This window comes from Lissotriton helveticus, chromosome 3_2 (genome assembly GCF_964261635.1).
Source record: "Lissotriton helveticus chromosome 3_2, aLisHel1.1, whole genome shotgun sequence".
Lineage (NCBI taxonomy): Eukaryota > Metazoa > Chordata > Amphibia > Caudata > Salamandridae > Lissotriton > Lissotriton helveticus.
The window spans coordinates 501,475,048-501,499,268 of record NC_136062.1 but is presented as its reverse complement, the minus strand read 5'-3'; the positions used below and the strand labels follow the sequence as shown (position 1 = coordinate 501,499,268).

Here is a 24,221-nt window from a genome sequence, read left to right as displayed (position 1 = left end):
CGCAAGTTACGCTGAGGAATATACGGAGTTAAGAATGGGCGGAGTAACTCAGGGCTGGTACCTTTCAAGATTTTAAACGCTAAGCAGAGTATCTTAAACTGGATTCTAGCTTGAATCGGTAACCAGTGTAAGGCTCATGGAACACCACAAGACAGGAAACATAATGGACTGGGAAAATCAGGAAGAAACCAAGGGAACATTTCGAGAAAGAAGACCTAAAGTGGACTACCTGCAGCGACCACTGCGCCTTCATAGGCCTGGTCGCCCCCACGCTCCTCCTGCCTCCTGCTACCTGGTTTGCCGCTGACTTCTCCTACGCCGACCGCATCTTCCTACAGGCGCCCCAGCCGCCGCTGAGCCGCCCGCCAGCCCGCACTCGATTTTCCCGCCGCTGCCTCCCTGAGAGCCCCGCCCCCCAGCCAGCCGATTGGCTCCCACGCTCCCGCCACCCAGCGGACCCTCCCTCCCGGCTCCCTTCTTAAGGGGACCCTGCCACCATCTCTGGAGCGACCACTGCGCCTTCATAGGCCTGGTCGCCCTCACGCTCCTCCTGCCTCCTGCTACCTGGTTTGCCGCTGACTTCTCCTACGCCGACCGCATCTTCCTACAGGCGCCCCAGCCGCCGCTGAGCCGCCCGCCAGCCCGCACTCGATTTTCCCACCGCTGTGTCCCTGCGGCCCTGCCCCCCAGCCAGCCGATTGGCTCCCACGCTCCCGCCACCCAGCGGACCCTCCCTTCCGGCTCCCTTCTTATGACACCCCCACGCACGCGCAGCGTTGACGCGCAGCGGGTGCGCCGGAGGCAAGCCCGTCTGCGCCCGTCCGCGCCTGGACCGCGCCCAGCGCCAGGACCCCTGGCCCCCGACGGACCTACGACGCCGCCACCCTCATCGCACTCAAACCCGACCGACCAAGAGCCTGCCACCGAGCGACCCCGAGACGCACCCTAGGACCCTTCACCTGTCAAGCCTGCAAGTTCACCTGCCTCCGGACCTGCACCGCAGCCACCAAGCCGAGCACCAACAACAGCCACCTCAAGTGCATCCTGCTCAACACCCGCTCCATCCACAGACAGGCCATCGAACTTTGGGACCTACTCGACACAACCTCACCGGACGTCGCCTTCCTCACGGAAACCTGGATGAACGCCTCCTCAGCGCCCGACATCGCCATCGCCATCCCAGACGGCTACAAGACCATCCGGAGATACCGCGTCAACCAGACTGGAGGAGGCATCGCCATCGTACACAAGAACACCATCCGCATCACAACCGACTCCAACGACACCTTCACCGCCGCCGAGTATCTCCACTTCCAGATACACACCGACACAAAAACGACCCTCAGAGGCACCCTCGTCTACAGGCCCCCGGGACCACGTACACAATTCAGCGACGACATCACGGACTTCATCAGCCCGCACGCCCTCCGCTCTGCTGACTACATCCTCCTAGGTGACCTCAACTTCCACCTGGAGAACAACAAGGACCGCAACACCGCCGCCCTGCTGGCCAACCTCGCCAACCTCGGACTCAAGCAACTGGTCAACACCCCCACCCACTACGCCGGCCACACGCTTGACCCCGTCTTCTCATCCAGCAAGCACATCACCTTCAGCCACTCCACCGGACTTCACTGGAACGACCATAGCTGCGTCCACTTCAGCTTCAGAAGAACTACGACCAACCGCCACCCGCAACAGGCTCCTCACAGAAGTTGGAGCAAGATCACCGCCGACCAGCTCACCACCTGCCTCAGCCAGAACCCACCCGCCAGCACAACAGACCCCAACGAAGCAGCCCGCAACTTCACGCAGTGGCTGACCGCCTGCGCCGACGACCTCGCACCACTGAAGAACCCTCCTAGCAGACCCAGAAGCAAGAAGGCCTCCTGGTTCACCGAAGAACTCAAGGACTCCAAGAAGAACTGCCGCACCCTCGAGAAAGCCTGGCTCCTCGACCAGACCACAGACAACATGACCACCCTCAAAGACGCCACCCGCAAGCACCACCAGCTCATCCGCACTACCAAGAAGAAATCACTGAAAGAACGACTGGACAACAACGCCCACGACAGCAAGGAGCTCTTCAGCATCGTCAAGGAGTTCTCCAACCCCAGCACCGGCAACAACGGCATCACTCCTTCACAGGATCTCTGCGACTCTCTCGCCTCGTTCTTCCACCGCAAGATCGCCGACATCCACAACAGCTTTGACGCCCCACCCACGCACCCAACCGTCGAACCAACGTGCCCCACCGCCACCCTCCGCACCTGGACCACGGTGACCACCGAAGACACAGCCCGCACGATTAACACCATCCACTCCGGATCTCCAACCGACCCCTGCCCCCACCACATCTTCAACAAGGCCGACTCCATCATCGCACCCCAACTCCGGGACGTCATCAACACCTCCTTCAACACCGCCACCTTCCCGGAGAGCTGGAAGCATGACGAGCTCAACGCCCTACTGAAGAAACCAACAGCGGACCCCACCGACCTCAAGAACTTCCGCCCCATCACGCTCCTCCCTTTTCCTGCCAAAGTCATCGAGAAGACCGTCAACAGACAGCTCGCAGCCTTCCTCGAGACGAACGGATCCCTCGACCCCTCGCAGTCCGGTTTCCGAGCCAACCACAGCACCGAGACCGCCCTGATCGCAGCCACCGACGACATCAGAACCCTGCTCGACAACTGGGAAACAGCGGCCCTCATCCTCCTGGACCTCTCTGCAGCGTTCGACACTATCTGCCACCGCACTCTAGTCCAACGCCTCAACAACATCGGGATCCAAGAGAAGGCACTGGAGTGGATCATCTCGTTCCTCGCCGGGAGAACACAGAGAGTCCGCCTCCCCCCGTTCCGATCCGAGGCCACCGAAGTCATCTGCGGCGTACCACAAGGATCATCACTCAGCCCCAATATATTCAACGTCTACATGAGACCACTTGCATCCATCGCACGCCAGCACAACCTCAACATCATCTCCTATGCCGACGACACCCAACTGATCCTCTCCCTCACCAGAGACCCCGCCACCGCCAGAACGAGCCTGCACGAAGGGATGAAAAACGTCGCCGAATGGATGAAGAACAGCCGCCTGAAACTGAACTCAGACAAGACGGAAGTCCTCATCCTGGGACCATCGCCCTCCGCCTGGGACGACTCCTGGTGGCCCCCCGCCCTGGGCACCGCCCCCAAGCCAACCGACCACGCACGCAACCTGGGCTTCATCCTGGACTCTTCCCTCTCGATGACCAGACAAGTCAACGCCGTCTCCTCATCGTGTTTCAACACCCTGCGTATGCTCCGAAAGATCTTCCGATGGATCCCGACTGAAACCAGGAAACGGTCACCCAGGCCCTCGTCACCAGCCGACTGGACTACGGGAACCACAGCCATACTACAGAAAAGACTCCAGCGCATACAGAACGCCTCCGCCCGACTCATCCTGGACATCCCCCGACGCAGCCACATCTCCGGCCACCTGAGGGACCTGCACTGGCTCCCCGTCAGCAAAAGGATCACGTTCAGGCTCCTTACCCACGCACACAAGTCTCTCCACGACCTGGGCCCCAAGTACCTCAACGGCCACCTGACCTTCTACACGCCCACCCGGCAGCTACGCTCTACAAGCCTCGCCCTCGCCGCCGTACCACGCATCCGAAGAGCCACCGCCGGAGGAAGATCCTTCTCCTACCTGGCAGCCAAGACATGGAACTCCCTCCCCATCCAACTCCGGCTGACACAGGACCATCTCGCCTTCAGGAAACAACTCAAGACCTGGCTCTTCGAGCAGTAGCGGACCCCTCCCCAAAGCGCCTCGAGACCCTTCCGGGTGAGTAGCGCGCTATACAAATGGTATGATTGATTGATTTATTGATAGAGTTGTCTTAAAAGGCAGCTGCAAACCTGCTGGCAGGTCATTGCCGTTTGGAGTTGAAGAGGGAAGGAGCAGCCACGACAGCACAAGACGAACCTGGCCCAGATGCAAGACTATAGCAGGCCACAGCTGCAGGCTTCGTGCGGCATCTTCTGAGCCCTCGAAACCAGTGCTGCAGCTCTCTGGCGCCAGACAGCCAACACACCGCGGAGTAGCACTGTGCAAATCGCTCACACCGATAACACCTCTGGCCACATAGAGTACATAGCCATCTAGAATACCGCACATTTGTGACCTTTTGCCCCATGAATGGGACGCAGATTATCAAACCCCATGGACACAATGGAAATCTTCTGCATTTTATTACCTCAAGCAAAGCGAATAAACTCTCATTTCCTTTTCAACTACGAAATATATCCAATGCCACCAGACACCAGTATGTGATCTTTCTATGGCCTTATAAATTCCCAAGAGCCCCAAATGAGTCAAACAGTTAAGCCTTTCTTGGTTGTTTATAGGGGAACAATCTTGTACATCTATAAAGCAGCACTCCTTGTTCAGACAATTCATTTTTAGCTTGCCAGAAAGCCTTCCCTGTGGTTTTTCCGTCCATTTCTCAAGTTGTTGCACAACTCCTGAAACTCCAGCTCTTTACTCATTTCTGTCTCCCACTTCTCCTGCGACACAGCACCTTCACTCAGAGTACACATTCTTATATCTCAATACATTAAATTCTCTTCCAACTGCTTTATGTTTCAACTCTTCTCCAAAAAATCATGACAGACGGTATGTCATTTTATGTTCTGCACCTGAGGTGCAGCTCACCTGGAAATCAAAAGGTGAAAATCAATGGCTCATTTATGTATTTTAGATTAAACAAGATACAGTACTTTTTCCTCAAATATTTCTTTCAACGGTTTACAGTCAGTCGTCGCTTCAAAATCCAGGCCCTATATGAAATGCTTTAACTTCTTAACTGCCCAATTAACAGCCAGAGCTCTCCTTTCAATCCTGGAATACATTTTCAGACTCCAAAGCCAATGATGCAAAAGCAATCGTACTGGCACTTTCATTAACCTGCTACATCAAATCTGCTCCTAAACCTTCATACTTGCATCAGTAGTGTTGCGGCATTGGACTCTGGGAACTAAGGTGCACAGACCAGGAGCCTGAGATAAAGCATCTGCCACAACTTGAAATGCTTCCTCCCATACAGTGGGCCAAAATAATCAAACTCCTTCTGAGTCGATTCTTCGTTGCTTCTGTCTTGCCAGCAGGGTCTCTGGCAGAACTCAGCTACCCCTGAGAAGGTGAACAATCCTCCATCTTGTCTTGTCTTAGCCTTTTGTCTATGAAACCGACCAGTTCTCCTTTAGAATTAACTTCATCCCTGGAGAACCAGTGCTCTTAATAACTTATCTAATTCTTTGCTAAATTTAACTTTCCTGTTCTTGAAGCCAATCTTCACTTTAACATGGTAAGTACCTTCTTAACTCTTTTGTCTAGCACTGCACGTGAGCCACCATAAACTAACATATCATCCTGAAAAAATGAACCCTGTCAATCTCACATATGTTATGTTATGGATTTGTAGCGCGTACAGCTACTCAATAGAGTGTCCCGACGCAAGCCCAAGAGTCACAGGGAACCAAAGCGTAGATGAACTAGAAACAGGTTAAGTGAACAGGAAATGTAGGAGTTTTTTTGTAAACTGAGAAGGATTCTTAAGACTACGCAGATCCAGACGAAGGGAATTGCAGTATGTTGCTGCAAGGTAGGTCAGAGAGCTACCTCCATTATGTTTCAGACCAAACCTGGGATCAGACGCTAGAAGCATGTTCGAGGAACGAAGAAACCTGCCGGGGAATAGAACTGAAAACGTATCAAGACATTCTCATGAAATACAGATGACATGGAGACGATCTGCAGAGCCAGGAGGAGAGTTGAAACTGTAGATGGAAGTTCTACCCTCCATACTAACAAAACAGAAGGAAAATGAGGTTTAAGATTTATCACCTCATATGGTTATGGTGTAGGTAAACTTAGCCGCATTTTGAGTAGATTTGTGAATAGACACTAACAGCTCCTAGTGACCGATAATATAACTCGTGGTTGTGTCACGAAACATCGTAGGCTCACTTTCCGAAGAGGTACCACTGTACGAGCAGGGATACATGCATGTAGTAGTCTGCTAGTGTCTGTGAGCCAGTGGTGGAACACACAATGTTCTCCTCCAGGCTGGCAGTTGCTCCTGGTGCTGTGTTATGGAGTACAAGTACGAATAAACATCTCAGCTTTACGTCCACGGTCTCCTGCAGTGTGTGTAACATACTACAATGTTGTCGATGAATGGATTTTGTGAACCCTGCAGCTTCTTTGGACCAGGTTAGCTGTTTTGGAGTGTGAAGTACTTTGGAGACTATGTACGATGCAGTATGCACCAGAGGTGAGAGCGCTGCACACCGCTCTATGAATTGGCATCTCAAAAGAAGCAGGGACTTGTGTTCCGAGTGAAAAACGTTTTTGTTTTGGTCTATTTCAACCATTTTAATCGAGGTTATTGAATGTGTTGAAGTGTCACTTGTGGCATGCGCTTAGCGTCGAGCGCATAGGGTCTCACGCCCATCCTGCCACGAGAAAGTGACGATCGCTGTACTGCACATGTGTATGCAGACCTCGATGACCCCGAGCAATAGGAGGTCACGTGGTGACGTCAATATGTCAGGACTACTCCCACTAGAGCAGCGAAAACCAGTATCCTCGGGAGCGAAGACAGGCCCCAACTCTCCCTTGAGGTATAGTCACCTTCGGTCAAGGAAAAGGATACCAGAGTGGTGCCTAATACCCCTAGGAGAGAAGCGACTATCACAGGACCACCAGGATGACCATCAGCAGCGCCGCAAATCAATAGAGTGAGGATCAGGAGTTTCTGTCCAAAGAACTGTATAACATGAAAATAACAAAGAGAGAAAAGGTGCAGTGACAGAGGGTTAACCAAATTTGCCTTTACCTTTAACAAGAGAGATACAGGGATAAATCAGAAGGCTTGTATCATCTCATACTTACAAGTGAAAGCAAATGGGTTCTGTTTAATACAAAAGGTCTGTCAATGGGCCAGTAAACGGCCAAAAGGAAAATAAGGCGTCAAACATAAGGCGAAGGCATACGCCTGCCTATCTTGCAAAAACTGACTGCGCTTAGTAAAAAATAAACAGGCTCCAAAAGTCACTTTTCAGCTAAGTATCTTTTGTCTATAAAGTTGAGTGAAATAGAACAAAGCAAAAAAATGGCAGTAGTACCTTCTTGTAGTTTTGGTAGGTGTGCCACAGACTGTGCTCAAAAATAAAAGTATCACGCACTAAAGCGTTTCATGCTAGTGCAGAAATAACAAAGATAAAACCTCCCCCAAATCAGGAAACCAAGGTGACGATCCGGCGTTAGGTTTCACCGTGATGCAGTTCTCAGGGAAGGGGAGTGAATGCCCTGACAGCGGTGTAGTAAAATGCAGCACGTCCTTGCGGCTGCAGGAAGAAAGCTGCCAGCGCGTAGATCCAAAAAAGGGGGACACCGAAGGAATCCACTCTAAGCACTTAGCATCAGGATACCAGCTGAGAGGGAAGAGCGAGTGCTCGGCGCGTCCTAACTGCAGATCAGGTGGAGCCAGAAACGCTGCAGCTGAGATGCGTAGAAGAGCCCAGGTCCCTACGACATTCAATCAGGTATCCAGCTAATAATGATCCAATACAGGGGGGGAAGCAACAACACTCCAGAGAAGGGTCAACTGGGCAGGAAAACGTTTGCTCGGTCACTCTCGATCCAAGAGGGCGTGATCCACCAGGAACAGTAAGCCAAGCACAGAGCTCAGGACCGGGCTTCCTATTAAAGCTTTCAAGCAATGCAGCATGGTACGGCACACAACCCTATCTCCAACACAGTGCATTAGGGGAGAGGTAGTGTGCCGACCAGAAACAGGGACAGGGTGCAGGAAGCCTGACGGGTAACAGTTCTCCCCCCCAAGTGTCTATTCACAGGTTGGGGTTTGGAAGGGTGCAAGACATGAAATCTCCTTGCCAACAGGGGTGCATGCACTTGGTCAGCGGGTTCCCAAGTCCTGTCTTCTTGAGTATACCCCACCCAATCTATTACATATTGCAATTTACCCCTATATCTGTGGGAATCGACTATTCACCGGACTTCGAATTCCAGTTCTCCATCTATGCGAATGGGGGGAGGGGGTGGTTGTGGACAGGAAACAGGTTCATATTTTTTGAGCAGAGAAATATGAAAAACGGGGTGTATTTAGATTTCGGGGGGTAATTCTAGTTTGATGGCTACTGGATTAATGATTTGTAACACCTTATTTGCCCTATATATCAGTGTTGTAATTTCCTGGGTCCCACTAACCTGAGGGTTTTGGTAGCTAACCACATTTGGTCTCCCACTACATATGTAGGTGCAGGGCGTCTATGTTTGTCGGCCTGTACTTTCATGTGCTCCTTTGCCTCTTGTAGCTTGTCTTTAGCTTGGTTCCATATTGAGGTGAGTTTTGTGTCATGTTCTGTGACAGCAGGTATCTCTGATATAGTGGAAGGAAGGTGAAGGGGTAAGAAAAGAGGGTGATATCCATAAGAAAAGAAAAAGGGAGGCTGAATGTGTTGTATTATTGTAGTCAAACTCGGCTAAGGGAAAGGCTTGTACCCAATCACTAGTAACAGTACTCAATAGACACTGCAGGAATTGTTCTAGAGTCTGATTGGTTCTTTCGGTTTGCCCATCAGTTCGGGGGTGATAGGCTGAAGAAAGGCGGTAGTCTATGTGTAAGGCCTTACACATGCCCTGCCAGAACTTGGACACAAACTGGTGGCCCCTGTCAGAAACAATCACTGATGGTAATCCATGTAGCCACACTATGTGTTGTATGAATATTTATGTGAGTTTCTTAGCCTTAGGTAGTTTTTCAATAGGGACAAAGTGAGTGAGTACGAGGAAAACAATGTGGAGAGTGACATATATATGTGTGGTGGTATAGATCACTCTCCACATCGTTTTCATTGTTTTCATCACTTACACTCGTGATGACATTGATTTAAGTTTTATCCTTGCACTCCAATGGATACAGGCGATTACACCAATGGTCGTTTTACACCCTTTGAGACACCACGTCTTTTTTCGTGTTGCTTTACATCCTTTTCAACATCGTGGCACCCATAGAGTGATTTCATGTGCACACGACACTGGAGGCATTCAGCTCTTGATATTGATTTTTTCTTTTCAGAACAATTATCCCCCTGATGAGGGGTTAATCCCGAAATGCATTGGGATTTATTTATTTATTTATTTGATTTATATAGCGCGTTATAACCCGGGGGTCTCTAAGCGCTTTGTCAGGATCCACACATACGAGTACAGAAGAGCAGCTAGTCATAAATTACAGACAACCCCACGCTTGCTGAAAAAGCACTGTTTTTAATTTCTTTCGGAAGGACATCAGATTGGTTTCCTTCCGCAGTTCCATTGGCAGTTTATTCCAAGAAGCAGGAAGAGTAGAGGAAAAGGCGCGACCACCAACGGTAGCCAGTCTGCAGCGTGGTTGAGTGAGGAGGGTAGCTTCTGCAGATCGTAACGCCCTCCCTGGCCTGTAAGGAGTCAGGCGAGATTTCAAATAGCTCGGCGCCCTGCCATAGAGGGCTTTGTGCACAATGCACAACCCTTTAAACATCACCCTCTGCTTGACTGGCAGCCAGTGCAGTTCTTGCATGAGGGGGGATGCATGCGTGTTCCTCGGTTTTTTAAAAATAAGTCTTGCCGCGTCATTCATGACAACTTGCATCTTATTCAAAAGTTTTTGCGGCAGCCCTATGTACAGCGAGTTGCCGTAGTCTAACCTGGCTAAAATTGTGGCAGAAACCGCACGCCTCAGGGTGGAAAAGGACAACAACGAGGAAACTTTCCTCAGTTGTCGAAGAAGGCCGACACAAGTACCCACCACAGCCACAACTTGTTTCTGCATGGACAGCTTCCCATCCACATGAATGCCCAGGCTCTTAACAACGGCCGCCGGTTCCGAGGGTGACCCTAGTTCCCTTGGCCAAAATTGATCGTTCCATGGGTTGCCAGCGATGGTGATTGGCAACACCTCGGTCTTATCAGGGCTGATCTTTAAAGAGTTCAAGGACATCCAATTGGCTGTGTGCTTCAAGATGTTTTGCAATCTTGCGAAAGCATCCCGACCATCGTCCAGTTGGATGATGATCTGGGTGCCATCCGCGTAATTGTACACCTGGCAGTCCATTTGATTTAGCAGCTGAATCAAAGGCTGTAGATAGATATTAAATAAAAGGGGTGACAGAGCAGACCCTTGCGGCACTCCGCAGGTGATCGATGTTGTGGTGGAAAGCAGGTCACCAAGCTGCACTCTCTGTGTCCTCCCTTGAAGAAAAGAGGAGAGCCAGACATGTGCTGTGCCCTGAATACCAAAGTAGTAGTAGTAAGTATTCCCCATTTCTCAGCCATGCCCCTCTGTTATCCCACATTTACTACCAAAAGGAATACTTATGTGTGAGAAGATATCCGCACAGAAAGATAAGTGAATTAAAGGCGTAGACCTCCACATGTAGGTATGTGAATATAATTTTGTAGTTCATTAGTGCCACTATCGAGGTACTACTAGACATACTACACAATGCTGTTTGTAATTAGGCCTCTCTCCAGGTATTGCAATGAACAATTGGATTATTACTGGGAACGGATGTACAGCACCAGGGGTCCTCCGAGCCTGAAAATACAGGTGCAGAATGATACCAACTCTGCCTTCTTTGGCTCCACAAATGTATTTCCCTAAAAGGACGATAACTTTCTATGCTTTATCATAGAGCTTGTTTCCACTCCATAAACAATTCATTATTGCACTCTGCGCCCTACAACCACACCACCCGCCCACATAGGTATTACCCATCCAAGGAACTCCTCTTCTGCAGGGGAGTCGTAGCCCACACCTTAAAGCCATGAACCCTTTGATGAAACTTGCCAAGAGTCCTTGGCGGTTCTCGTCCTTCGATAAGAAATCCCTGGAGCCAAAAAAAGACAGAGTTGGTAACATTCTGCCACCTCTATGTTCAGACCCTGCATACTTCTGGGGTTGGACATTAGGTTTTTGCGAGTTGTAACTTAAGGGTCTTTAAAAACCCTCCCTGGCCTTTTTCTGCTTTCGTTAACTGGGAGCTGATGCCTGCTCGATACAGTCCCAAGGATATCTGGGGCCTCTTCTGGGCGCATCTTTTGCTACAGTCAGAGCCCGCTCCAAAGTCTAAAGTCAACATGTTAATGCTGTTCGGAACATATATCTCACATTGCATTATGAACCATGGATCACTTGACGGTCGCTGAAGTTATCTGGTACTGAGTAAAACTCCAGTGTTGAGGGCTGAGCACACTATTTTTGCGCTTGCCTCGATGGTCCAGTGTAATTGTTGACACCCATGGCTGATCACCTTGGAAGCGGGGTTTGTATCTGCAATGATTTTGATAGCTGTTTTGGCTACATGGGTGGAATTTGATTTGTTCCATTTTTGTAAATAATTTCGATAAAAATGTGAAAAACGTACAAAAAGGAAGTCCAGTGGAAAAATGGCAACATAAAGGTGTTTAAAAAGATGTGCTACATAACGTCCATAACCCCAAAGCTAGACCGCCATACTTTAAATGGACTCCTAACTATATTGTTTTGTTGGGTCTGGAGAATGTCCTTTGTGATGTGACCCTGTCCCAGTTTCCTTGCCCACTAAAGTGGTTCAGTAGAATCGTTTCTTGAGATATAAAAACAGAACCAAACTTTAGATCCCTTAACCACATCGATGCTGATGACGGAACCGCTCCGGTGGCGCTGTGCTGATGACGGAGCGGTTCCGTCATGGCCTGCCCGACGCGCCTGCGCGACGCTGATTTCGCACCTGCGCGGCGTGTTCTATTGAGCGGGCGGGGCCATGACGGAACCGGAGCGGTTCCGTCACCAGCGTGTGAGCGCCGCGCGGCCCCCGCCCCCTTAGTGCTGCGGCGGAATAGCCACTGCAGCGAAGGTGTTAAATCCTTTAGATACATTTGTGACATTGGTTGTCGTGGTAGGGATGGAGGAGAGGGTATCTTTATACACAAGAGGATAGGAAGGTATAGGTCACTCACTGTTCCATCCTCCAAAAATTCACTTCACACTCAAATGGAAGATGGATAATCAATGAATGAATTGGCTCACATGGGTCGAGCAGCAAATTCTGTGGGAAAAAACTTCCATCACCCACAATTTGTGGCATGCTTCATCATCGGGCTCACGCACATTCAAAACACAGCGGGCGGGCGAGCGGGCGCGCCAAAGGCGTGCCCGTCAGCACCCGTCCGCGCCCAAATGGGCCCAGGGGCCATACCCCCTGGCCAAATTACCAAGCCATTTCCTAGACTCACCTACTGTGCCAGCTCACTGCGAGCTTATAGGCCCTATCGCCATGCAGACTGTTCTACGTTCAGTCTAACAACTAAGTCCTCACAGTCTTGCTCTAATTGCTCTCTGTCACTCGAGGTTCCCCAACTTTGTCATAGTTGTACACCTCAACTGCTGACTGTTTCAAAAACAGTATATAATTTTCTCAGCATGAACTGTCGCTCTGTACCCAAGCACAGACGTGAGATCTTTGACCTTCTAAATGACGAACAACTGGATGCCCTCTTCGTTACGGAGTCGTGGCTCCATGAAGGCTAGGGCCCGGATGTCGCAGAAGCACTTCCGACTAACTACGCCATGGTCAGGTGTGATAGGGTGGCCAAAATTGGTGGGGGCATTGCTATTATTTTTTAAAACGTGTATCAATGTTTTTTAGACCGTATTAATTTACAAAACTGCAAAGCCGCATCTTTTAGACTTGTCCTTCAGCCCAAAATCTCCCTAAATGGCATTCTTATCTACCGCTCACCAGGGCTAGTCAATGACTGGGTCACTCACCTGTCTGAGCTCATTGCCTCCCTGCTGCCTAACGTTACTACACTTCTAGTTGTGGGTGACCTTAATATTCATTTGGATGACCTTAGCAATAGTGTAGTTAGAACCTTGATCACCGGCCTCCATGCGATGAATGTTATTTTACATAATCATGTGCCCACACACAAAGGTGGACATCTCTTAGACCCCATTTTCTCCAATCTGCCGGATCTACAATGTCTTCCGGCCTTGCCCGTCCTTTGGTCAGATCACTATCTAGTCAATTATAGAATTTCGGCTTTGACCACCGCAGTTCTGCACAGAGGCAACTTTGCGGAAAGGAGCAGGGCATGGAGGAAATTGGACATCGGTTCTCTGAATAAAGTTCTTGCCTCCCACCTCCCTTTGGAACTGTCCACACTAGCTGATGTGGAAACTTCTGCTATGCTGATCGACTTCTGGCTAAAAAATGCCATTGACACCGTCCTCCCTGCTTCTCTAAAGCAGGATGTATCTCACAAGATGCCCGCTCCTTGGTACACCGAGGCATTAAAAGTTGAGAAGTCTCGGTGTAAGAAGCTTGAGCGCTTTTGGCGCAAAGATTATTCTCAGCATGCAGCCCAGACCTACAGATTCACTTTAAAATCTTACCACAAAGCATGCGCCTCTACTAGGGCCAACTTTGTGGCAAAATCCATAACAGATGCCATCGACAATTCCAAAGTCTTGTTCAGCTTAGTGAAAAATCTCGCAGGCTCTTCCACATTAGCTAAAACTCCTCCTTTGACAGACAGAAAATGCGATGAAATTGCCCAGTTTTTCCTAAGCAGGTGGAGAAGATGCATCAGGACATCTCCACCTGTAACTCTAATTACAAGACCATAGTCCAACCCGCTCTAGTAGAGAAAGCACCCCGGCCCGAGACCTCCATTCACTCCTAGCTTGGCCTGAATTACAGCCTGAGGGTCTTCAGGAATTGCTCTGTAATGTAAAATCTGGTTCCCCTTTGGATCCCCTCCCTATTCCTGTACTTAGGGCACTCGATCCTCCGCATTTGTCTAAAATCTGTTCCATTCTGAATTTATCACTAAAGACTGCCACGATTCCTGCCATCTGGAAACATGCAATGGTCACGCCACTTTTAAAAAAGCCAACTGCCGATCCTGAGCTTCTTGTCAACTACCGTCCCATCTCATTGTTACCTGCTTTTTCCAAGGTCCTGGAGCGTCACATCCATCTTCATCTTACTCAGTATGTGAGCTCCAACAACTTACTTCATCCCTCGCAGTCAGGTTTCTGGCCGGGTTTCTCGGCGGAGACCACTCTCCTGGGCGTTACAGAGAACCTACGGTCTCTGCTTGACAAAGGTGAAACGGCCGCGCTGATACCACTTGATCTCAGCGCGGCGTTCGACACCATACAACACAAAATCCTTCTTGACGCCTTAGCCACCATGGGCGTGGAAGGACTGGCTTTGGACTGGCTGGCCTCCTTTCTTTCCAAGCGCACCTTTCAAATTTTCTCCCGCTCCGCCACCTCCAATACCTACTCACAGTCCCATGGTGTCCCTCAGGGTTCTATCCTTAGTCCCCTACTTTTTAATCTATATGTTACCCCTCTGGCTCATATAGCTGATAACGTCGGTCTCACGTTATTCACATACGCCGACGACTCCCAGGTTATCTTTTCGCTTACGAACAGTGGTGAGGCCTCCTCCTCCCGCCTTCAGTTTGGTCTTGGAGAAATAGCAAAATGGATGAATTACAACCTTCTCAAGCTGAATGGCGAGAAGACGGAGGTCCTTGTCCTAGGACAGAAGCCTAACCTGTGGACCTCTAGACACTGGCCAGCAAACCTAGGTCCCCTTCCTGTACCAGTGGAACAGGTACGAAATGTAGGCGTTGCCATTGACAGGGGCCTGACAATGCAGTGTCAAGTCAGTAAAGTATCAGCCATATGTTTCACCATCGTACATTGGCTTCGTAAGATCCTGTGGATGTTGCCTGATGACACAAGGAGGACGGTGGTGAGTGCCTTGGTCACCTCCCGGTTGGACTATGGCAACATACTCTACCTGGGGGCGGCCAAGGCTGTCACTCGACGCCTGCAACTAGTCCAAAATGCTGCAGCGCGTTTTCCTAGTGGTTGCCGCAAAACCGACCACATATCCAGCCGCCTCCGTGATCTTCACTGGTTGAAGGTTGAAAACCGGGTGAAGTTTAAGGTTCTCACCTACATGCACAAGATCAAGCACAAGGTGGCACCTAGTTATTTACAGACCCTAGTAAAATCTTATTCACCTTCCCGTTCTCTCCGCTCTTCCTCCCAATGCCTTTTCTCAGTTCCCAGGATCAAGCTCTCCAGAATGGGAGGTCGCTCCTTTTCTTACTTAGGACCCAAGTTCTGGAACTCCCTTCCTTTGGCCATCCGGTCTGAGGACAGCCTTATTTGTTTTCGTAAAGCCGTTAAGACCTGGCTTTTCGACCTATAACTAATTGGCCAAACCATCTCTTGTTAGTTGCAGTATTTTAGCGGCGGGAGACCCTTACGGGTAGCTGTCGCGCTCTACAAGCCTAAATAATAAATAAAAAATAAATAAATAAATAAATGCTGGTGTCTGGATGGGCTCAACAACTAGGTGGCAGTGAGGGGGGTTTTTGTGTAATATCAAATCGCCACAGATAAAAAAGATAAACAGTATTGTGCAATAACCACATCAGTGAGTTTAGTAGGGCTGCCCTGACAGAGTTAAAAGAAATTAGAACAACGTTGGTAACTGGAGTGTAATCACCCGACCATCAGGTTTTATTGTCAAAATGTTTCGGCAAACTCTGTATGCCCCAAAAGATTAGCAGCCTTCATCAGGACATATAGGTCTCTGGGTTTTTTAAAAATCTTATGCACAGCGCAAACAGATAGTGTATGACAGATATCACGATGCTTACTCTATAAGTGAGGGTCATTTTCTAAACATGGGGATTTTGGGGGAGCATAATGTGGGTTACATCTTACAAAAGGACGATTCAATATGTAATATTGCCATTTGTATAGCGCACTATTACTTCACTTGAAGTGTCCCAGCATTAGGAAGCTAAGTACCAAACATTAAGCAAAACAGAAGCACCTAACGAGAGCCAAAAAGCCAAGTTTTCAGTTTTTTTCTGAAAATTGAGTCAGATGAAGCCGAATTTCCACAGGTAGAGAATTCCCAATCTTCGAAGCCAAGTGCCTGAAAGCACAACCACCAACTCTAGCTTTCCTAGCTCTGGGTACGGAGGCCAGTTTCACCACAGCCAATCTGAGTGTTCTATTTGGCATATAAGAATGATCGTGTCCTGCACATAGGTAGAGCCATGGCCGGAAAGTGCTTTGTAACAATAGCAGAGAGCCTTAAAGACAATTCTCTGTTTTACTGGCAACCATTGGAGTTTCTTCAGTGCAATACTAAGAGAGGCCCGTCTCGAGAGCCCGAGCAGTGTCCGAGCGGCCACGTTCTGCACACGTTGAAGTCTATTCAGACGCGATTGAGAGATACTCAAATACAAAATATTGTAGTAGTCTAACCTGGATGTAACCATTACTCGGACTACTGATTTTTGGCCAGTTTAAAGAAGAAGATGAAGGGCTTTGATCCGGGCATCAAAAGAAGGTTTTTTCTGAAACCAGATGCCCAGATTTTTAACCGTGGGCTTGGGGATGGTAAGGGACCGTAGTTGTGTGGCCACCACGCATTGGACCATGTGTTCAAGTGTCTGCCCAATACTAAGACCTCAGTCTTGTCAGTATTAAGTTTTAAATAATTAAGGTCCATCCAAGCGGCGACATCAGACAGGCATGGCTCCTGGTCATGTACTTCCGTCGCCCACTTCAAAAGTACGGCATCAACACATGATGCGACATGTGATTATGGGGTGACTATGTATGCAACTCTGCAAATTTTACTCTTTTACTCTGAATTGGATACCATTCAAAATGGCCTAGTTATAGACTGACTAATCACTAGAGTTGACAGCTCTAGTTAGTTGTTGCACCCCAGCAAAAATATTTTTGCTTTCACAGCATAAAGCACAATAATAATAATAACAAGTATCTAGTTATAGACTGAGCCATATTGGTTAAAGAATAATCTTAACCATGTGTGACAGTTACCAGGTGTAGTGAGGGCAGGGCTCTACTTGCACACATTGCTATGTTAGCATGAGCGTTTTAGAAGTTAAACACCATTTTGTCACTTTACAGCTTTTTGCACGCGGCACTGTTGGTAGCTGTTGTTGTGAGTTAAACTGCTTGATTTTCTTCACATGAGAACGGCCTGTTTTTCACATCCCTAGACTTACAGCGCAACCTTAGTCTGTACACTGCGTGCAGAAGTCTTCAAGGTCAGAATAACAATGAATGCTGTGATTCAGGTTGATCGGCCCACGCATAACGCGCACACAGCTGCACTCAACTGAAATCTCAGTGCTTTAATATTACACTGCATGCATGATTCGGGCACTTGGAAGACTATCGTTTCCAGAGAACGAGAGCTTTGCTGATCCTGAGATGTGATTCACCTCTGCTAATCTTGGAGATATGGGATTCCCCATTTAAGCCTAAGAGACCTTCTATTATTGTTATAAAACTTAGTTCCTAGCAGGAGAGGGTGGTACACAAGGCGCTATAGGATCTGTTTCCACTATCATTGTAACATGATTTCTCCTTTTGTGTTTTATGGAATTGTAACAATGCTGACTGTTTTATTTCTGATCATTTGCCTGCTTATGATAGCCAAAATACTGCATCTTAGAGCACGTAGTTAAAAATAAACATTTTAAACTTTTCAGTGTCTGATTACTCCCGTTGTGGACTGCTATGAGAATAAAACTAAATAATGTTCTTGATTCCCACCATTCCTGCGAGTACCCTGAGTCGCATGTTCTGGGTTGTCTAATCATTGGTAGCTTCGATCTCGGAGGGAGAACGAATGAGACACTGATGCTAGTCGGATAGGAGTTCGGGGTTCTGTGGTGAGTTTTTTGGTCCACCACAATTCACCACAATTCACTGAGGTCCTGGTTTCCTGTGCACCTCACGTATAGTGTAAGCATCAAGAGGTTTGTGAAATTCTATATGTTTACACCATGTCTCACTTTTTCTGTGCCGTGCCACACCTCCCCAGTTTCTGTGCTAAAACAATGTGCATGATGTATGTCCCTCTCCAGACCCAGATCTTGTTGGTACTTATGTCTAAATGTGGCTCATTGTTTTCTCTTATACCTTAGGAGGATTCCTGAACCGTTACTAAGCGAGTGCCATACTATTTTTGTTCTGCATGTCTTAACATATTTATGTTATATGTCATTTTGTCCTGACACTAGAATCTTGGAGTTATAGGTCAGATTTAAAACAAACGAAGAGACCTGTTTGTCCTGATGAATGGCACTGACCCATTGGGCCATACAAAACTGGCCAAAACATGTCAACGATAAAACCTGATTTTCCGGCAATTATACGCCATATGCAATCATTGCTCTAATTTCTTTTAACCCTGCCAGGGCCACTCTACAACTAGGTGTGTGTACCCTTTAAGGTATATCTACAGACATCTTCAGCCATTTGGAAGACCTCACTTCCATCAATTCTGTAAAAAATGCAATAAGAAGTACTGAGAGAAAGTACGTTTTTCATCATCTCCCATTAGCTATTGTCTTTCTTATGTTTTTCATATTTTATCTTTGCTCTGATGGTCTGTCCATCAATGCATTTGCCTTTCATAGATTTTCAGAGCCCCAGGTGTGCTCTTTAGATGTTGGTAATGGGGCATCAAGTGGTACTTTCATTAGTCGGCAGATGTGGCCGCGGCACGTCCAGGTAAGTCCAGTGTGGCCGGGTGAGGGGGGGATTTCTACAGATGACGAGGGAAAATTCATTGTTTATTTAATTTTCCCTCCTGGTCGCCTGCCGAAACCCGCCCCAACAAGGCCCACCGCTCTGACCTTCACGGGCCGCGGCTGCAGATGTGGCGTGATGTGTCACTTTCAATTCAGAGTCAGTGTGTGATATTTAATATATTTATGATATTTTAATTGTTGATTATGGCACTTTTGTTTAGACATGCTGGGATGTGTGGATGCCTTTTCCTTTCGTACAAACACAGTGTTATCAATTGATCGCCCCTGCGCGCTCACTTGCTTCACTTTGCTGTCATGATAACCTGTTCTTGACTTTACACCTATTTTTGTTCAATAAATAAGATCGCATACCTAGGAATTCATAAAGATGCAGCAACGTTTCTGGCTTTTTTAAGTCTATCACTTACAACACAAAACTCGTCTTTTGATGTCGCATCATGATGGGATTTTCTTTCAAGGACATCTGATGGTAATACACCTGACATCGACCAAACTATCATCAAACGCTTCCCATAACAAAACCCCACAGCGACGGTTTCTGCCTGTGAACTGCGTCCCTTTGGGTGATGGATCCAAGTGGTCGAAGTGAATGTGCACAAGACTTGAGGGTTTTTAAACTCGTTCTTATTCGGTCAGTGATATGGAGGACACTTGCTGGAGTGTGGCGGCCAGTGATTTACTTATCTGGCGTCACTTTGACTGTCCCTAATAGTTGACTCTGCAGACCCCTGCTCCAGCTTTTGAATTGTGTGTTTCCATGTTGCTGTATGATCCACCTGATCCCTGATCCCTTGTGCATGTGTCATTGCTGTCCTCTTACATCGGGCTCTCGATCACTCTGCTGCTTGCTATTGGGACACAATAACCTCTGCAAATATTGTTTTTTTTGCTTCCTTGTAATACCAGGCCCCCTCATCACAGCCAGCATCTGCAAAGCCAAAGAAATGGAAGAACATTGGGCCTTGGACAACGAGCAGCACGAAGGCAGACAAAGGGGGACGTGTGTACCACGTGAGTAAAAGTACAGCATTGCACCAGACGGACACTCAGACAGATACACATGTGCACCAGAAGGACACTCGGACAGAGACACATGTGCACCAGACGGACACTCGCCCAGTTACACATGTGCACCAGACAGACACTCACACAGATACACATGTGCACCAGACGGACACTCGGACAGATTCACATGTGCACCAGAAGGACACTCGGACAGATTCACATGTGCACCAGATGGACACTCGCACAGATACCATTTTCATACTTTATTCGACAATTAAGTCATAAAAGCGTACATAAAACATACATAAAACCACAGTTTTTCAGTATAAAATTCCAATAAAAACAATTCAATAAATATCTAAGAGTGAATTAAACTACTATAGACAATTGCCGAATATCAATTATTTTAAATACATAAAATCTAAAATCATAAAACAAAATCCATCATTTTTAACAGTACAGGGAGTATTGCACATAAGTTACACAAATTGAGTAGGCCCACATATTTACACACAGTCTACAATAGTCAATAGTCATCAATAATCAGAGTCCTTCCGCAATAAGGCGCATACGGATTACCCAAGCCCATTTCAAGAATTTAGCCATAGCAGTAGCAATTAAAGGGCAGGGGTCAGTACATAAAATTCTTAAGGCCTCTGCATACCTGCGTGTGCCAATCACTCTGCAGATAGGCTTAACCCACATGGCTCTAGGTGCAGAATATAAGGGGCAAAAGAAGAGGAAATGACTTATTGTTTCTCGTTCCTTACCACACTTAGGGCATTTATCCTTACCGTTTTTCCCTGCCCAATTGGCTGTAAAAGACCTAACTGGAAGGGAGCCTACTCTAAATTGGAAATAGAGTTTGCGATCCTGATTTTTCTCTATGGCATCCCAATACAGTTCCAGTTTTGGTTGGGCCTTAAACTCTAGGAAACGGCCTGTTAGGTGTGAAGAAAAACCCCTTAAACATACTTCTGCATTTACCATCTCCCAATAGCTTATTTTCAGAAGTTTCTTGGAAGGGAATGCAGCATTTATCGGATCGTCCCATAGCTCTCTCAATCCCAACCTAATTAGTAGGGACGGATGGACTTCAGCCAGTGGATTTTTTGGCAGCCATCTTTTGTCATAATCTCCCTTAAACCCTGTGCATAATGTTGGAGTTCCTCTGTGGTCCACAGTCGTCGCCAGTACAGCAAGGGCCGTAGAGAGGCAAGGTCCTGGACCGCTTTATGTCCAAGATCCCACATTAGAGGTGTTAGAGGAGTACAAATTCTGAAAACCCCATAGCTCGGCACCATACAATCTCGAGCTTAGCACCTTCATCCTATAGATTTCCAATAGTGGGCTAATGGGCTTTGTTGTTGATAAGCTGAACTTTTTCAAAAGAATGCCAGCCTGTTGGCGATGTTTTAATCCTGCAATATCTAATTGGCTGGTCCACCCCAGATCTCTCTGGAGTGTGACCCCCAGATAGGTGAAGGCGTCAACCCGCTCTAGCGGGGCGCCATTCATGTACATCGCTCCTCTGAAGGGTTTAGCAGGCCCAGATGGTATACGGCCGTTAAGGACCATAAACTTGGTTTTTGCCGTGTTTATTTCAAGACCTCTCTTTAGACAAAAAATTTCAAAGCGCTTTAAAGCGCGCTGTAGCCCACTTGGCGTTTTTGACATAATCAATGTATCGTCGGCGAACATGAGGATCGGGACCCGCTCACCACACATAGCCGGGGCATCAGTCGGGATCAGGGAGAGGAACTCAGCCACCCCGTTCACGAAGAGCGAGAACAAGGTCGGTGCCATGACACAACCTTGTCTCACTCCTCGCTCAACCGGGAAGGTTTCCGTTACCTCTCCCTGACGACCCCACCGAACCCGGGCAAATGTATCCTCATGTAGGCGGACGATTAGGCAACTGAAAGAGCTCCCTCTTGACCTATAAATACTTTTATCACGGGAGTTACCTCTCAAACACAGGGCATACACCAACAATGTCTACACAAAATGTGAATTTTTACTCATTTTATTTCATTTTTCTGTAAAAAAGCCTTTTTTTTCCATTATATCATGTTTTTCAAATGCAACAGTTATAAAAATATACATTATTCAAACAAAACTCCAAGGGAATTTTTTTTTTTAACACAATGGAGCTATAAATATATGTCCTTAATTATTCAAATTCATATAAAAAACAAAATCAATTAAATGTGCACAACCAGGTAAAGAGCCACACACACATACTCATACATACTTCCTAAACATACATCCCATCACAAAAGCAACCATAAAGTATCCTATAACGTTGAATCTGTTGTCCAATTAGTGACCAAAGTCATTAGATTTAAAAGGAAGGGGATTGGTCGACGCGTTTCGGTGGAAAACCAGCAGTAAGGACCACCTTCTTCAGGACCAGTCAGATACAGTGCGGTAGAGGATCTCTAAACCTGGAATGCGAATCTTTCTAAGAAACGTGGGTACATGTCTCATAGAGGTGTTCCTACTGGATTACAGCACACAGCAACACGATCATTGGTTATCTGGAGATTTGCAGTAGTCAGAGGAGCAGTTTCATATTTCTTTTGTTAAAGGGGTCTGGGCAGCTGATTGCTGTAAGATATACACAAGGGCAAAACAAGGCAGAGGACGACTTGTCACAATCTCTAAATATGGCTTATTCTTCATTCAAGCTGTGGGAGGGACGCCACATTTTTGAATAGTTTTTGTTGCACTTTGTTTGTCCCATACGGTGTCTCTTTAAAATGCAGATGCGTTTCCAGAAGCACGAGAATTCCTAGTCCCCATCACAAGCCGACGATTAGGCTTAACAATTCAGGCGCCATCCCCAGCCCTGCAAAGACTTGCCACAAGATTTTACGCGGAACAAGATCGAAAGCCGCCCTTAGGTCAACAAAGACCGCGTACAATGTGCCTTTCTCCAAGATCACCGTACGCCAGTATAACATGATAAACCTAAAGACCTGGTCTATAGTGCTTGTTTTCGGGCGAAAGCCAGCCTGGAGGTGACTAAGAATGTTATCATCATCCATCCAGGACTGGATTTTGCCCAATACAAGTCGGCCCACAATCTTTTGGATCGAGTCGATCAGACTTATCGGTCTATAATTAGCTGCTGACGACTTATCCCCTTTTTTATACACTGGCACTATCTCTGCACATTTCCATGATTGGGGTACCTCCATCCCTTGTGCTATGGCATTTGCCACATACAGGATATACATCCTCCAGCGGGCTCTGTTATTCAAAAATACGTCTGCGGGCACACAGTCCATGCCTGTAGCACGACCCTCATTAACTAGGTCTAGTGCCCTGTCCACTTCGCCTAAGGTGAAAGTGGCTTCTTTATAAAAGGCATGAACAACCACATCCCTCGCTACTATCAGCTACACTGCTAGCATATTGGGGGCTAAAATACTCAACCCATGAGTTTTGGTCAACGTTATTTTGAGGGCTCTCTCTGTGCCCCCCCTGTCCCATTTAAAAATATTCCAAAAGAATTTGGGGTTTTTAGATTTACATGCCGTTTTGAGATCTTGCCACCAGTTATGTTCCCATTCCTTTTTTGCTACATATGGCGTTTGTCTATAACTTGTGCGGGCGAGCTTTATTTTCTTTAGTCTTTAAAGCAAGGCCTAGTTCTCCCCTAGCTTGGCGGCAGAGGTCATTATACCAGCTTTCTTCTTTTCTAGTCTGGGATCTGCCGCCTATATTAGGTTTGCTAAAGTTAGATTTGCAAAAGTATTTTTTTAATTTAGCAAACAGGCTATTATGAATCTCCGTCAGGGGTTGATGCGAAGGGCCAAGCAAAGTGGCCTCCTCAATAGCTGCTAGTGCTCCCTCCAGATCCTCACTAATATCAGAAATAATTTCCTGATGCCCCACAACCTGGCACCACTTAAGGTGGCACTCATCGTTTGACAATACCAAATCAGGCAAAATTGATCCTCCAGGAACCTCATTCGTTTTATGAAGTCCCAAATGAAACGATGCCGAAAGAGGGTTGTGGTCACTCTCGACACGAGCAACCACCTCCATATCTAGGAGAGTACTCCACAACTTAAGCGGGACAAGCAAATAATCAATGTTACTTGCCCTTACACCATTGTCAAAAGTTTCCTTTCCCATTTTGTCTGACAATGTGCGCCCATTAGCAGCCCTTAGCTGATTCCCCATACAGAGGCCCTTCATCTGTATCGCGGCCTCTGTCCATTTTTTAATAGGATTAATGCCCAGTTGTGGAATTCCCCACATGAGGTCCTCCTCCTCTGTTAAGTAAGTATCATCCAGACCAAGGGGCTCAAACCTAGTATTAAAGTCCCCCGCGATTAATGGCAGTATGTTGGGGGGAGTAGCCTGTAACAATGTTTCTAACTTTGTAACCACATCAGATTTCTTGCCGCCTGGAAGCCCCCTTGCATATACATTATAAATATCAATTCTTAAGTCATTTGGGA

The 24,221-nt window shown here is 47.5% G+C and overlaps 1 protein-coding gene across 1 annotated transcript in view; it reads left to right on the top strand.

Moving 5' to 3' along the window:
- The window catches only part of LOC144826182 (uncharacterized), a 456,019-nt gene that overhangs the window by 373,047 nt on the left and 58,751 nt on the right, over positions 1-24,221 (top strand). Inside the window, 1 exon segment of the mRNA XM_078684576.1 lies at positions 19,648-19,752. Coding sequence (XP_078540702.1) covers positions 19,648-19,752 — 105 coding nt within the window.